General features: G+C 38.7%; 1 protein-coding gene across 1 annotated transcript in view; it reads right to left on the bottom strand.

The window, feature by feature from the left end:
- Positions 1 to 9,747, bottom strand: part of LOC104121933 (N-deacetylase and N-sulfotransferase 3) — a 60,102-nt gene extending 50,355 nt beyond the window's left edge. The window contains exon 1 of the mRNA XM_009633999.1: positions 8,767 to 9,747. Coding sequence (XP_009632294.1) covers positions 8,767 to 9,747 — 981 coding nt within the window. The remainder of the gene's footprint in view (positions 1 to 8,766) is intronic.
- Between the last annotated feature and the right edge of the window lie 3,978 nt (positions 9,748 to 13,725).

Here is a 13,725-nt window from a genome sequence, read left to right as displayed (position 1 = left end):
TTTTTCATCTGAAAAAGCTCAGAATAAATCTTGCAGCAGCCACTCTGTACAGCTTTGTGGTAAGCTGTAGTTGCATTATTATTATTTGTATTATCAAAGTGCTTTTTGAAGAAAAAGCATGCAATAAAAAGAGCCTCTGACTAAGAGAACTTTCAATTGAAGGAAAAGAGAGGGACTGACAGGATAGCTGAGGGATACATTGCCAGGAGGTTGGAAAGTGGTTTCAGTGTATAACCTGTCTTAATTATTCCCCTGGGCATGCCACAGAGCTAGAACCCTGCCCCAGGTCCGGTGCCTTAACTTTGTGACACCTACGCCCAGCAAGTGCTTTCTCTCAACTTCCTTCTGTCTTTTGCTCTCTGAACATCATTACTCAGTGAACAACAATGGGGAGCTTTTAAAATACTAGTCTTGAAACTGTGAAAAAGCTGTTTCAGTGGAGAGAAATTATCCAGCAGATTTGAACACCTTACAGTGCACACTCAGGTTTCAATATGTCTTGACACACATTTCACTTCATAAATTTTGGAATGGCAGGTTTTGCTTTCACAGCCAGATGGATCAACCCAAACAGAGCTGAGCTTAGGTTATGTTGACAATACTCAAAGTAAAGTGTGCAGAATCACATGCATTTTCATCTCATCCACAAAAATATTCACATACATTCTTAAAGTATAAGTTTCTGAGAAGAGAAAGGAAGACGGAACTTACTAACTACATGGCTGTGAACCAAAAGTGATCGCTGAAGGCTCGCACACCGGGTGGACGTGAGCATTTGTGTGGATCCCTTTGGAAGGGAACACTTATGCTCAAGTGTAAAGATGTCTCTGCATAATAAACCAAGTCAAGGGAAGAAGCAGAAACAGTGCACTTGATCTCAGGTGAGCGCAATTGCTTAAGTTTCAAATAAAATAGCTCTTACATCACACAACTCCACTGAGAACAGGAATCCGAATACAAAAGGCAGACACCACTGGTAAGAGGGTTCCTTCAGCCTAAGGATAGCAAAGTATTCACCACTACAGAGAAATATGGGGAATTAAAACCAAAACAAGCAAACAAAAGAAAACAACCCAGCAACAAAAAAACCCACCCAAGCCTGTAATTTTCTGAAAAATATGTAGATGACTGCATCCATAGTGCACATCTACTTATTTTGGAAATCATCAGTGAATTCATAGAAACTATGGTTTCCTTACTTTGGGTCTATCATGAAAACAGACCAAGGAACAGGGAGTACACAACCAACAGTCAAATCTGGTGCTGGGGCAGAAGAGCTTGAGGCAAATCATTCTCATCACCCTTGAAGATCTCATGGGATTCACCATGCCGAGAAGCAGTTGCTGCAGACTCTTTGACAACAAAAAAGCTGCAACTGAGATGGATTGCTCTTCTCTGAGTTCCCTGCCACTGAATCCATAACAGAAGGAGATGGCACAATCCTTGAAAAAAATCACTGTTTCAAGATTTAGGTTTGCGTGAAAGTGTAGTGTCACAGCTATTAAATAAAAATTTAAAAAAAAAATAAAAAAAAAATTTAAAAATAGATTTTCAGTTACTCCAGCATTGCAAAACTAAGCAGAAAAAAAAAATCACTTTAAACAACTTTGTGATTAGTGATCTGCCTTGTCCTTCTGAGATATCTTCTGTCTTAACGCTCCAGAGAACTCTGCACTCAGCAGTTAAGTTTCTTAGCAGTCGATAAATACAAAGTACAAATGAGGGAGCACGGGGCAGTACCGCTCTCCTGATCCAACCCTCCCATGTGAGACATTTCTGAAATGCAGACTGTGCACACTTGTGAACGTGCAGAACTTCCACAGGATTCCTTTGGATAGAAAATACTCGGCACCTTTTAGGCCCAGGTGCATAAACTAGTAGGCAAGCACATACATAGAATATTATCCTCCTCAAAAATAGAACTTAAACCGCTTTGCTACAGGCCTCAAAGGCTGCAGCACATCACTACTGAGTTGTAAAATTCTATGTCTAGGACCTGATGTCTCTCCTAGGTTCAATGGAGCTAAGGACTACCACACGCAACTGCTCTATTTTTCAAAAAATTGATTTTTCAGAAAAACAACTCCAACACACCACCAACAAACCAAACAAGACAAGCGATGAATTCCAGCAAATGCAGGACTAACGAAGAACACTGAACCAACAAGGCTGAAGTTTGGTTTCCTCATAACAGACACAGCACTGGCACTGTAAGCCTCCTCACACTTAAAACCCTACAGGAATCGACTTCTGAACCTCAGTCCTTCCCACATATAATATCCATGTGCGCATCAGCATAAAGCACAGACCAGGGGCATTTGAACACAGAAAAGGCAGCCTCCTCTCCGCTTGCCTGGCAGGCCACAGAGATACGATGTGGATCTTGGCTATTATTAGACAGGCAGTTATCGTGCAAGGTTTTTGTCTTTATACACCATGGATAAGCTGTAAAATTAATCTTGGCGCAAAGCTTATTCCATGGGGTTTGGCTGTATCTGGCTCTACACAGGTGTGGAACAGGAGGAGGAAGCACAGGTGTGGAATGCCCAGCATCACCCTGGCAGTCCCAGAAGTGTTGTACCCCAGGCAGAGGCAGCTCTCCTGCGTCCCTGTCACCCCTCCACAGCCACCCTCCTCTGGTCAAGGACTTTCATCCAGCTTTCTGTTTCAAACATCAGTACACTCCTTTTAAGAATGAAAGCTGGGCTCTGTCAAGCAGCAATTGTATCCATCTTACTAGATTAAAATTCACAGAAGTTGCTACATAAACCAAATTGCTTTTAGAAGTTAAATGTTAAGATGACTGACTGGTAAAGTGTTTTATATGCCCATAAAATACATAAAGCCATTTTTATAACTTGTTTTAAAGTTATATTTTAGTTCTGAGATCTAATTTCTTTTGCCTCACAATGCATAATATTCCACACTACTGTATGGGAAACAATTCACTCAAGAAGTAAAGTCAGTCTTCCAAGGGCATCAAACAGCTACAGAAACACCACAGTTAATAATATTCCTTTTCTGTGTCTATTTTTAAGAACAGAATGTACTTTTTACTTATTATTTCAGCCAAGTCAAGATAAAATACCTTAGGAGATTCAGGTCAAATTAAGAAAGAATATATGTACACATACAGTAAGCACATGGCATAAAGGTACTGTGCTAATCAATTGGGAATGTAAAATGATTTATCAGAACAAGAGTTCTTAATAGTTAATTCATTATGTCATTTAAAGAGGTGATTAAAAAGACTTTTTGAATCTCCCCAAAGGAAAGATTTACGGCTCAGTCCAACTGAGCAGACAAGAGTATCTCTGGTGGTTCTGCAACAGAAACATTTGATGACACATCTATCATTTCTTTACTGATAACCTTCTATGGGATCCTATAGATAAAGAAGCAATTAACTTACAGAATTAGACTTCCTCCTGTGACAGGAACAATCCTGTGTCTTGACTGTTCAGGTTTTCTGGCACCTTTTAGCCATTCTGCCTTAACACAAAATATATCTAAGCCTCTCTTCTGAGGCAAATATTTAGGTCTTTCCCATGCAAGAGTAACTGAAAAAATACAGCACTGTATTTTTAAAGTTTATATCCAAGCTGTAAGCTTTACCATGGAAGTTCTGATTTCTTTCCACATATGCTACACAGGGTGAAAAGACACCTAATGGGTTTTAAGCAACTGTAATTTAAGCTGTGCTGACTAATGTGGATGAATTTGCAATACAAGGAATAAACAATTAGGCTCTTAAGGGAGAAGTCTGTTATTAAACAAAATTAGATTATATTAAACGAAAGATTAGGCCACCGATAAGGAAATAACAGAAAAGTGACAGTGCTGGTTTTGAAACATGGAAGAAGATTGATCTGACCAAATGAAAACGTTTGTACTTGAACTTAGTTGCTCTAGAAGCATTTTATGAACAACAGAAACAAATACATACTTCCCAAGTGCAAGTCACTTAACCAGTGTCTGCCTAAAGATGAGCTATTTTTCTATGTTGTCTATTACAGAAATATAGAGGACTAGCTCGATATAAATGTCTACATTATAAACCTCAAAATTCAGGCAAGTTGACAGACTGTGCAAGGGAAGGAGACTAAACTGCTACGGCTTTCTTCTTTCTGGCTAAATCCTCTCCATTATCAGATCGCTGTTTGGCACAGATGATACACAAAGAGGATAGCTCTTGTCCAATTCCTCGATGAGTCTAATGCCGAAAGCCTGCAGATTGAAGCCCATTTCAATGCACATACACTAACAAATGCATTGCCTAAGTGCTCATAAAATAGAAAGAGGAAAAAAAAAAAAAAGATCCTTCTCCCAATAATGGATACGGTTAATACGAAGCTTTTTCTTTGGTAATTATAAAGGAATAATTACAAGTGTAGAAAAAGATTAGGCTTACATGAATAAAGCGAAGAGATCCCCATCCTGACTTCAATTCAAAATGTCTCATTTGAAAAGTACTTAAAGGACAAGAGAGTCAAGAGGAGATCACACAGCTAATTATTTGGAACACAATTCCACAGTGTTCTAATTTTTCATTTTGAAAATGTGATCAACTCTCAAGGAAATACACAAAGCATGCGTATTGGGGAAATGAAGGAAAAGGTAGACCAACTTCCTGCCTAGACCACCAGCACTGCACAAACTGTCAACAGGGGTTAAAAAAAAAAATCTTATTTAGTTGCCCCCCTATTATCAGCTGCTTTTCCTTTGAAAAAATCTCAACGCTTTATAGTCATAAAAATTTCACAAACAGTAACTGTAACAAAAAAAGATATTAAATTAGTAGACCATCAGCCAGGACAATCATGGTCTATTAAGATAAACTTACTCTGTGGATCTCTCTCTATATTTTCTCTGTATGTCTATTTAAATGAATTATTTGCACTGCACAGGCTCTTAGTCTTCTAAAAGACACAAGAAAAATAAAATATAACATTGTCACAGCATAATGGTCCCTCCTGCCTGACAGACATTAGGAGAGAAAAAAAAAAAAAGTTACTGAAAAATGAATGTTGAGATGACATTACCAAGCTTATTTTCAAAGGGGGAAGCAATTAGACTATGAAAATGTTCTCTCCCATTATTTCTATTATACTAGAGGAAGATAAAGTAAATAAATATGAAGATGGATGGTTATTGTTCATGCACAGTGACAGCTACTCAGTATGTTACATTGAAGAACTATGTTCTATCAGTCCAGATTTTATACAGTGACAGGCAAATCTGTAACAATCAGGTAGCCCAAAAATCTCAAGTACAGTTTCAAGTTGGTTAGGTCTTTTATTTTTTAATTGTAGATGCTGTGGTGGAACTAAAATAAACTTCATCTGTTGTTTAATAAAACAAACCATTTATTAGTTTTACCGGGTTTAGGTTGATGAACTGTGTCAACGGATTGTCAGAAGGGTTCTTCACACTTGCATCCCTGACACCATAGATACTCAAGCTGAAGTACCACCGCTTCTGCACCTCTAAAGATGAGGCAAAGACACTCGTTTTAGAGGGTTTGCTTTTGCCTTGACCTCTTCTGAGGTCAATATATAATACTGATAAAAAGCTACCACTTAACCTTCCGATAGCAATTTTCCTAAGTGCTCAGCTCCAATTCACAAACTTTAAAGAAGAGGGCAGTTTAGCCTAATGTCCAAATATTAACTACTCTGGCCACTGCAAATTTCATTTAGGTAGTTGAAGAAGAAATTCTCTTGAAAACCTGATCTTACATGCACTCAGGATCTCCCTCCTTGGAGGCAATCAAAAGGCACCTGGACATGGCCCTGCCCAAGCAGGGGGGCTGGGCCAGATGACCTCCAGCAATGCTTTCCAACTTTATCCATTTGGTGATTCTGTGAATTGCAATGTAACAACTACCCTGTACTACTTCAATCCTGCAGGACATCTTTCGTTACAATGGCTCCCTATTTAAACTCTTACAAAGAAAGCATAGTACAGACACAGTTTTTTAACTCGCTCACCTAACTTGTGCCTGAACCTTAGGGGCTTAATGAATCGGTCCTTCTAAAGCAAATCTACGTTCTCTATGCACTCAACAGAGAGAAGCCTTTGTCTCAGAAGACCCAAGACAAATGCTGCCTTCTGGAGTTAGGTAGTGAATCATTAATGAGCAATTATTTTTGCTATCGGTTCTGCATTAACCTTCCAGTTTCTGAACTCTGTCCTATCCAGAGGAATGGGCAGAACCGATCCTAAAGGTTCTCTGGATGTTGAGATTTATTAATAGAGCACATGTAGAAACATTTGCCTTACTTTCAAGCAAGCTCACGGTCCTACCAAATGTGAATATATCCAGAAAACATTAAATAGGAGACATGTCAAACAAAATTAAAGCGCAAAAAAGCATTACACCCAATTCTATATTGCTAGTATTTAAAACGTAAGCTTAGCAGAAATGAGAATCTTGAGTACTGAAATTATACATCGTCTACATTTAGCGACCTATTTTCACACTTGCAGTGCACAATTCTGTCACAGTCAATGCTGCAGAACTCAGTAAAATGCTCCTGTTTAATAGGAAGTAATTTATCCGCAAATACACTTTACAATAATGGATTTTCAACTACCACAAATTGATTTTATTTCATTCCTTCCACATGTCATTGTGCCACAGAGGATAACTCCTTTGATATTATTAGTAATGAAGATGCATTGCATCTGACAGCCCTAACAACATGTTTAATAGAACATTTTAACTTTAAGTAGATGAAGAATCAGAAGGGAACACTTTTTCGGATTCCACTGTTTCAGAACACGGTTCTGTAAAAACGAAATTATCCTACTTAAAAGTGACTTCCAATTTGATATTGTTTCTATTTAATTTGACAGTTTTATTTTGGGAAGATAGCATTCCGACATACCGCAAATTATTCTCCCAAAATAATACAGCTTATTCTTTTGTATCTGCTTTAATCAAATTTGTCTCAATAGCGTCCTGTTTCTGGTAAGTAATTCTGGCAATTGATCATCCTAACTTATCCTAAAACAACAATCCTAAGTTGTCACTCACCAAGAGAAACACTACAAAACATACTGTCTCAAACTGCTACTGCACAACCCAGAGAGTGATTTATTCAGGCATTATTTTACACATTTTGTTACCAGAAACCGCTGCTTCTGCAGAACAACGGGAGTTTTGCCAGTGATGTGGGTCAGACTTTACTTCTTTCCTGCAATTTGAGTTTGCACTTAGGAGATTCTCACAGCATGCTCACCCACCTAACTCAAACACTGCCATCATGTTCTACACAGAAATTCCATTTACTAAGTTTCACCTTTATTCCAGCTCTCTCCCGTGCAATTTGTTTGCATAAGGAAACCACCACTCCTACTTATCTAGGAGGTATATCTTATTTATAATTGCATGTGCAGAGAACGTTTTGGAAAAGAGCATATGCTGCAATTTTAAAGCAAATTGAACTGTAACTACAAGTTCAAACCTTTTGTTTAAAGAAGCAATACGTGCAGGGTTACTGCAGCTTGACAAATATATATTAACACTGAAAACCCAAAAACCTAGTTAAAATGAAACAAAAATGACCAACAACTGCACACAGTGCTGTCCTTGCCTTTCCCAGTTCCTCTTTTCCATTATGAAAGTTCTAACAAAACATTCTCCCTTATTTTTAGCACAAAGAGGGCAGCAATCAGCTTCTTACAGATTTTTAGCTTCTAGACCAAGTGCCAGTTTTGCAAGGTGATCTCCAGCTACCTGCTTGGTAACAACGCACTTCACAAAAAGAAAGCAAGGTACACAGCAAGAAATAATGTTAAGATGTTACTCCTACTGACCCATAACTACCACCTCACTTGAACAGCACAATAGAGAGTGAAAAATGACCTTCAGGAATGTACAACTTAAATGTTAAAATAGAAATTGTCACGCCATTTAGCGACAAACAAGCTTTTAGGACCAATATTAACACAAACCTTGCTTGCAAGCAAGAGCCATAAAACAGAGCTAAAGGTGAAATGCTGCAACCAACCCCTGACATCTGAAACCTATTTCAAACAGCTAAGAATCCAGTCCATTCTTCAAAATTTATGTTATTTACTTTTGCTCATCACGTTTACCTCCTGCTTGTAAGACTAGCAACACGCACATTACATACGAATTGGTCTTGGGTCCAGCCCTTAAGTCCTGTACTGTTTTCAAACGCCACTGAAGCATGTGCTTAGATAGAAGCTATCATCAGACTAGAGTGTCAAACGCTTTGCAATTATGTTTAGAATTGTGCGGTTTGGGTGGAACGTGGTGTGTGTGAAAACACTACCATGCTTACCCCCTTTTCTTCATCAGTTACTTAGCAACTAGCCATCTTTAATTTCCTTTTGGGAGACTATTTTCCATATATAGTAAGGGGAACAGAATTCAGAGATGCCCCCCAACCCGTTCATAGAACTTAGCTCAGCAGGGACTTGCCTGTCACTTGAGAGAAAACAAGTGATAGTAACCAGTGAGTCGTCTCATCTTACATTCTGTCCTAGTACAGGTACAAGCGACACTGCACGGACGCTCCTCCAGCCTGGAGGCTGAAGGAACTGCTACACCTGGAATCAGCGACTACTCAAAGCCAGACAGACTGGCTTCTCTCTCAAGGCCCAAACAGTTTGCATTGCTACTTACTGCTCTCCATCCTCCATGAGTTCCAACTATTAGTAACTGTTCCCTTTAAGATAAAAAAAAAAAAAATGGCACTTTGCTGTAATGACCATTACTTTGTGCACATACTTTACCTGAACATCGTTGGTGTTCATTCTTGTTCCCTCCTTCCCAACGAAGATGTCATCTATGTCAACCAGAATGTACCTATCCAAGGACAGTCTGAGCTTCTTTCCAGACAGGAAAGAGATGGCATCTATGAAAATCAGCTTGTGCAGCCAAAAATTCAAGTTATTGCCGAAAAGGACTCGCTGAATCCCATCGTGGAGCCCCAGGTCATGAATTACTGTGGCATGGAGAGCACTTTTAGCAGCAGGTGGTGAAAGGTTTTCTGGTGTCTTTACTTTTGCAAATATCACTGGTTGATAAGCTGTATGATTAATCTGGAAAACCGCCCAGTCATTTCCAAGCAAGGGACCTTTCTCAAGCTTAGAAGATTTAGTCACATGGAGCAGTGGGGAATGAGGGTTAATGCAACAGTCCTTAATACCCAGATTGCTGTGGACATGGAAAGGAAAGCCCTTCAACTGAAAGCTCTGCAAGCTGTTCTCATTGCCTTTGTGAAATCCAATAACACCTACACCGTATTCTATACAGTACTTATCTAGAAGGCCTCTGTTCCATGAGTCCATATTCACATACTTTAGGATATTTTCATATACTATGAGAGCATATTTGCCTTTATTTTTGTCTATAAGCACTGGGAGGTCACCTTTCCCCGGTGCAATCTCAATGTGAAACTGAAATCTGCTAGATTCTAAAATGGTTATTATATCTTGGCCTAACGTTGAGTACTGACTTTCCACAAACACCAGCACTACAAGATCTGTCCTCAGGGGATCAATAGGCTTCATGGTCTTCATCTCCATGAGCTTGTATGGCAACAGTTGAAGATCACCGCATTCCACTTCTGAAGAGATTTCAGAAAGTTCATTTTCCTGTTTGTAGCCATTATACAAGTAGTATGCAGAAATAACTATGCTCACCATACAAAAAGTGGCCAGCAAAATAACTGTTCTTTGAAAATGTCTGTGAAGTTTCATGATAAAACTCATGTTGTTTACTTGCCTTAAATTGTTCTCGACAGCAGCATTAAAAACAAACACAGATTCTCAACACTTGTTCCAGTCCTCTGAAATATTTATGTCACCATTGCAGCACACACATCTATCTTCCACAAAGCTTTACCGAAGGTATCGTCTAGAAGAAAAGAAAATCAGAGATTTAATTGAGGCATCACACTTGTGAAATATCATTACACTTAAATTAATGGTGAGCAAAGAAATTGCTGCCAAACAGAGGTTTGGGAAGGAACACCTCAAAACTTTGAGAGTTTCTTTCTGAAGTTTTGCATTAGTAGCATTATTTCTTCCTGCTCCCACTAGTTGCCATGTGCATTTGAATGTCTTTACATCTCACAGGCTCCTTACCCCAGAGGATCATGTAAGAGAGGGTACACACACGGCAGCAAAGAACTTACTGTTTTTCTGAAAATTTTTCATGCAAAGATAAAAGTTAACTCCAAGTAGACAATTGCCAACAACCTAAACATTGAAGAAAATGTGTAATCTTCCTCCTTTCACCCCCGAGAAGCTGGGGGAACATCAGTCTACATGATGAAATTAATTCTTATATTGATTTTTGAAGAACCAAGAAGTTCTTAACAAAATACGCACATTTCAACTGTTGTATACATACATACTGATGTACTCTATATTACACGTATTACAGGAGTATTTTTAAAACAAAACTACACTTCTCCCACAATATCAGAATTAAACAAATAGCATTTTACTGGACTGTGTACTGTTTTGCAAATTGTTGGAAGCACTTCATACTTCTTTGTATTAAAAAAAGCATAAAATAATCCAGCTCTTAAATTTGAGAAAAAGAGAGTAATAAATCAAAAGCTAACTTAGCAGTCAGATCACCTAAGGATATACTTATGCTCTAACTTGTACCTAAGGAAAACAGTCATTTTTCAAGCCAACAGTACAATTGCTGTCAAAAGTTCCTAGTGAAACAACTCAGCGATGTGACAAACATAAAATAATTAAGTACTGTAAGTTAGAAAGGAAGGTTAAAAGCAGATTCTGAAAAATACTGAGGGTATGAAGACCTAGAACACGTTGTTGTAACTTCTCAATGTAGTACACATCTAATCCCATTTGCAGATGGGACTAGGATAAGCTGTGGAACTTTAACATGGTCATTTCCCAACTGAGAGCTTAATCCTTCCACGCTCAGTTTTTGAAAGAAATTAAGTAGGGCTTAAAAAGCGAATACCAAGAAGCTCCAGAAGTATGACCAATATAAAATATGAACTTTTCTGTACAGATTGACAGAAACAATTAAATTTTCTTGAATGATAAAAAGTGGTATATCTACTCAAGCTCTATCTCATGTTTTGTACTTTCTAAGGTTTACTGGATTTTTGCTAGAAATTTTGATTCCTAGAATGGCTGACAACCTTCAGTGCTGAATCAGGGAGCAGATGATAATAGAAGAAATAAGGCCAGCTTCTGATCCAAAAGAAAATGAAGTATATAAAAGATTAATTACACATTGATAAAGGGAGAAAAATGGTGAAGTTGTAAAAAAACCCTCCAACAAACAAACAACAGACCATACCAAACAACATGTCATGTACTTGGGCCACTTAACCACTCACCAAGAGCTCCTCATCCTACATTGTAAAGAAGGCAGCCTTTCACTCCAGGTTTTCCAAAAAGTTTAAAAAAAAAAAATAAATGTACTTAACAGCACCTATGTAACTTCCACAACTTTAATTAGATCCCAAAGATTGATCCTCCCAGTGTCATGATGAGCACAGAGTAAAAATAAATGAGTAGGAAAATAAGATAAGGGGAAAAAGAGAAACTACATGGCATTCTATTTATCAAAACAGCAAAATCAGGCACCAAGAGTAAGCATATGTAAGCCATCTTGCTCATGATTAAGATTTCCTGTAAACCTGCATCTCACCAGATAAGCCTGCTTTCTGGATATATTCTACTCTCTTCACCTTCTACTCACAAATACCAGTATATTAACCCTTTCTGTTCTGGGTGGACTTACACCCAGCCTTGAACCTTACCTGCAGCTGCACAAAGACTTGCAGGTAGCTTTTAGACAGGAGACTTGCCTTTCACCCAGGCATATAGGCTCATTAATCAGCGTTAGACAAAAATAACATCATCCCAGTTTCTCAGTTTCTAGAGGCATATATCTGAAAAGAAGTTAAAGAACGCATAAAGACCGAATGACAATCTGAAAGTACCTTTACAAGAACTCAAAGAACATTTTTAAGTATAGAGATGTCCCATCCTTGTCACATTAGCTTCAAGAGTATCAGTTTAGATAGTGGAAAGGAGATATTTAATATGGTAAGAAGTCAGGTGACAAAGAAGCAGCTCCATCCTGAATGAGTAAAACCAGTAAATCCAGACAGATGATTTTATTACACACACAAAGGATTCTCTTCATTTTGCATGTCCAGTTCAGCTGCCTGAATGCCAAGAAACTCAACATCTTAGTGGCTAAAATTAATACTTATTGCATTCTGTAGAAAAGCTGTGCATATGCCTACTTATCTTCAATAACCACAGACCTGGCTGGCTTACCCCGCATAGAGCTCAGGTCCGGTTTACACAGAAAAGAGATGCAAGCCCGCAAAGCAGAGCTCTTGTTGACAAAAGTACAACGAATCACTTCAAATGACACCACACAACCAACAAGCACAGTGCTCGTCTGCTTCTTTTAGCCCTGAGCTCATCCAACATGTCCCTAAAATACCCCTATTCTTATGCCAGAAACCACCAAAGTCCTACTGAGAGGAAGCTCCCAGCAGCACGATTTAGAAGTTTCTTTCTTTACCAGCCTAGGCCTCTGACAGTCACCTGAACCTGAGAATTCTGCCTGGAGCAGAAAAAATGTACAGTGACCTAAGCTCACGGCAAGAAAGGGGCTGATTAGACAGAGCTGTTTGAGATATTACAGAAGGCTCGAAACCCAAGGGCTGCTAAAGTAAGCAGCAGGAGCTCTTGAAACATTTGCAGCAAGGACTTAGTCCCTAATACCATTCCACTGAGCAGAAAACCTGGAGCCAGCCCAGAAAACTGAATTTTCTTCAAGAAAACCTCTGTCATTTTATCCTTAGCTCCTAATTGCAGGTACCTCCTGGGGCTACAGAGTGCAGCTATATGGAGGAATGGATGGAAATGCCAAGACAGATGCGAGGTTTGACTCTGAGAAATGAGGAATTCCCCAAGACCCAACAGGACACAGCCGGACCTGGCATCCTCACCACTGAAGACTGGAAGGAAGGGGAATGGAAGAGAATAAGGCCGAAGTTTTAAATACGTGCTCCCTCAAATCAGCTTCATGCTTGATTTTCACTTACTTAAGGACTGTTTTGCGTGGCAAGAGTTCAAAAGAACACAGAAAGAAAGAAATAAAAACACAAAGAAGAATGTGCATTTCATAAATCAAAATAATTTCAAAGCCTTGACAAGGTACAATTGCTTTCCTAGAGGAACAGCAGCATTTGACTCTGAGCAACAGTACTTGCTAGATATTCCACTGATATCTGACAGCACCATGCTAAAATAAGTCATCATGCACTGAACTTAACAGTGGTATAGAGACCTTTGGGGTGTATCACCTACAACACACTGCAGGACCTATCAAGACCAGTATAGCGACCTTACCACAGCTTCAGACGTGGCTTCAGGGAAAATGGTGCTTGTCCGCTATCACCTCCAACAGTAAAACCAGACAAAGGGCGTAATTCAGAATGTATCAACAGTGGGTGAACAGAACAGTGCTTATGGAGTCTTACTTTCATGACAAAAGAATATAATATTTTAAAAAAAGAATGAAGAAGTTATGATAGCTTGAACTGCAATAGAAAAAAAAAAATAAATCCACGTGTAAGAAAAAACCTTAAAGAAAAAAAATAATCAAAAAGTCTAGAAACTCTTCCCAAGAGTTCAAATTTCTTAATATTGTTTCAGTGAAAAACCATGAAAAAG

Source organism: Egretta garzetta, unplaced genomic scaffold (genome assembly GCF_000687185.1).
Source record: "Egretta garzetta isolate BGI_Z169 unplaced genomic scaffold, ASM68718v1 scaffold342, whole genome shotgun sequence".
NCBI classification, from domain to species: domain Eukaryota; kingdom Metazoa; phylum Chordata; class Aves; order Pelecaniformes; family Ardeidae; genus Egretta; species Egretta garzetta.
Note: the sequence above shows the minus strand (reverse complement) of the source record. Positions and strands in the feature narration are given on the sequence as shown.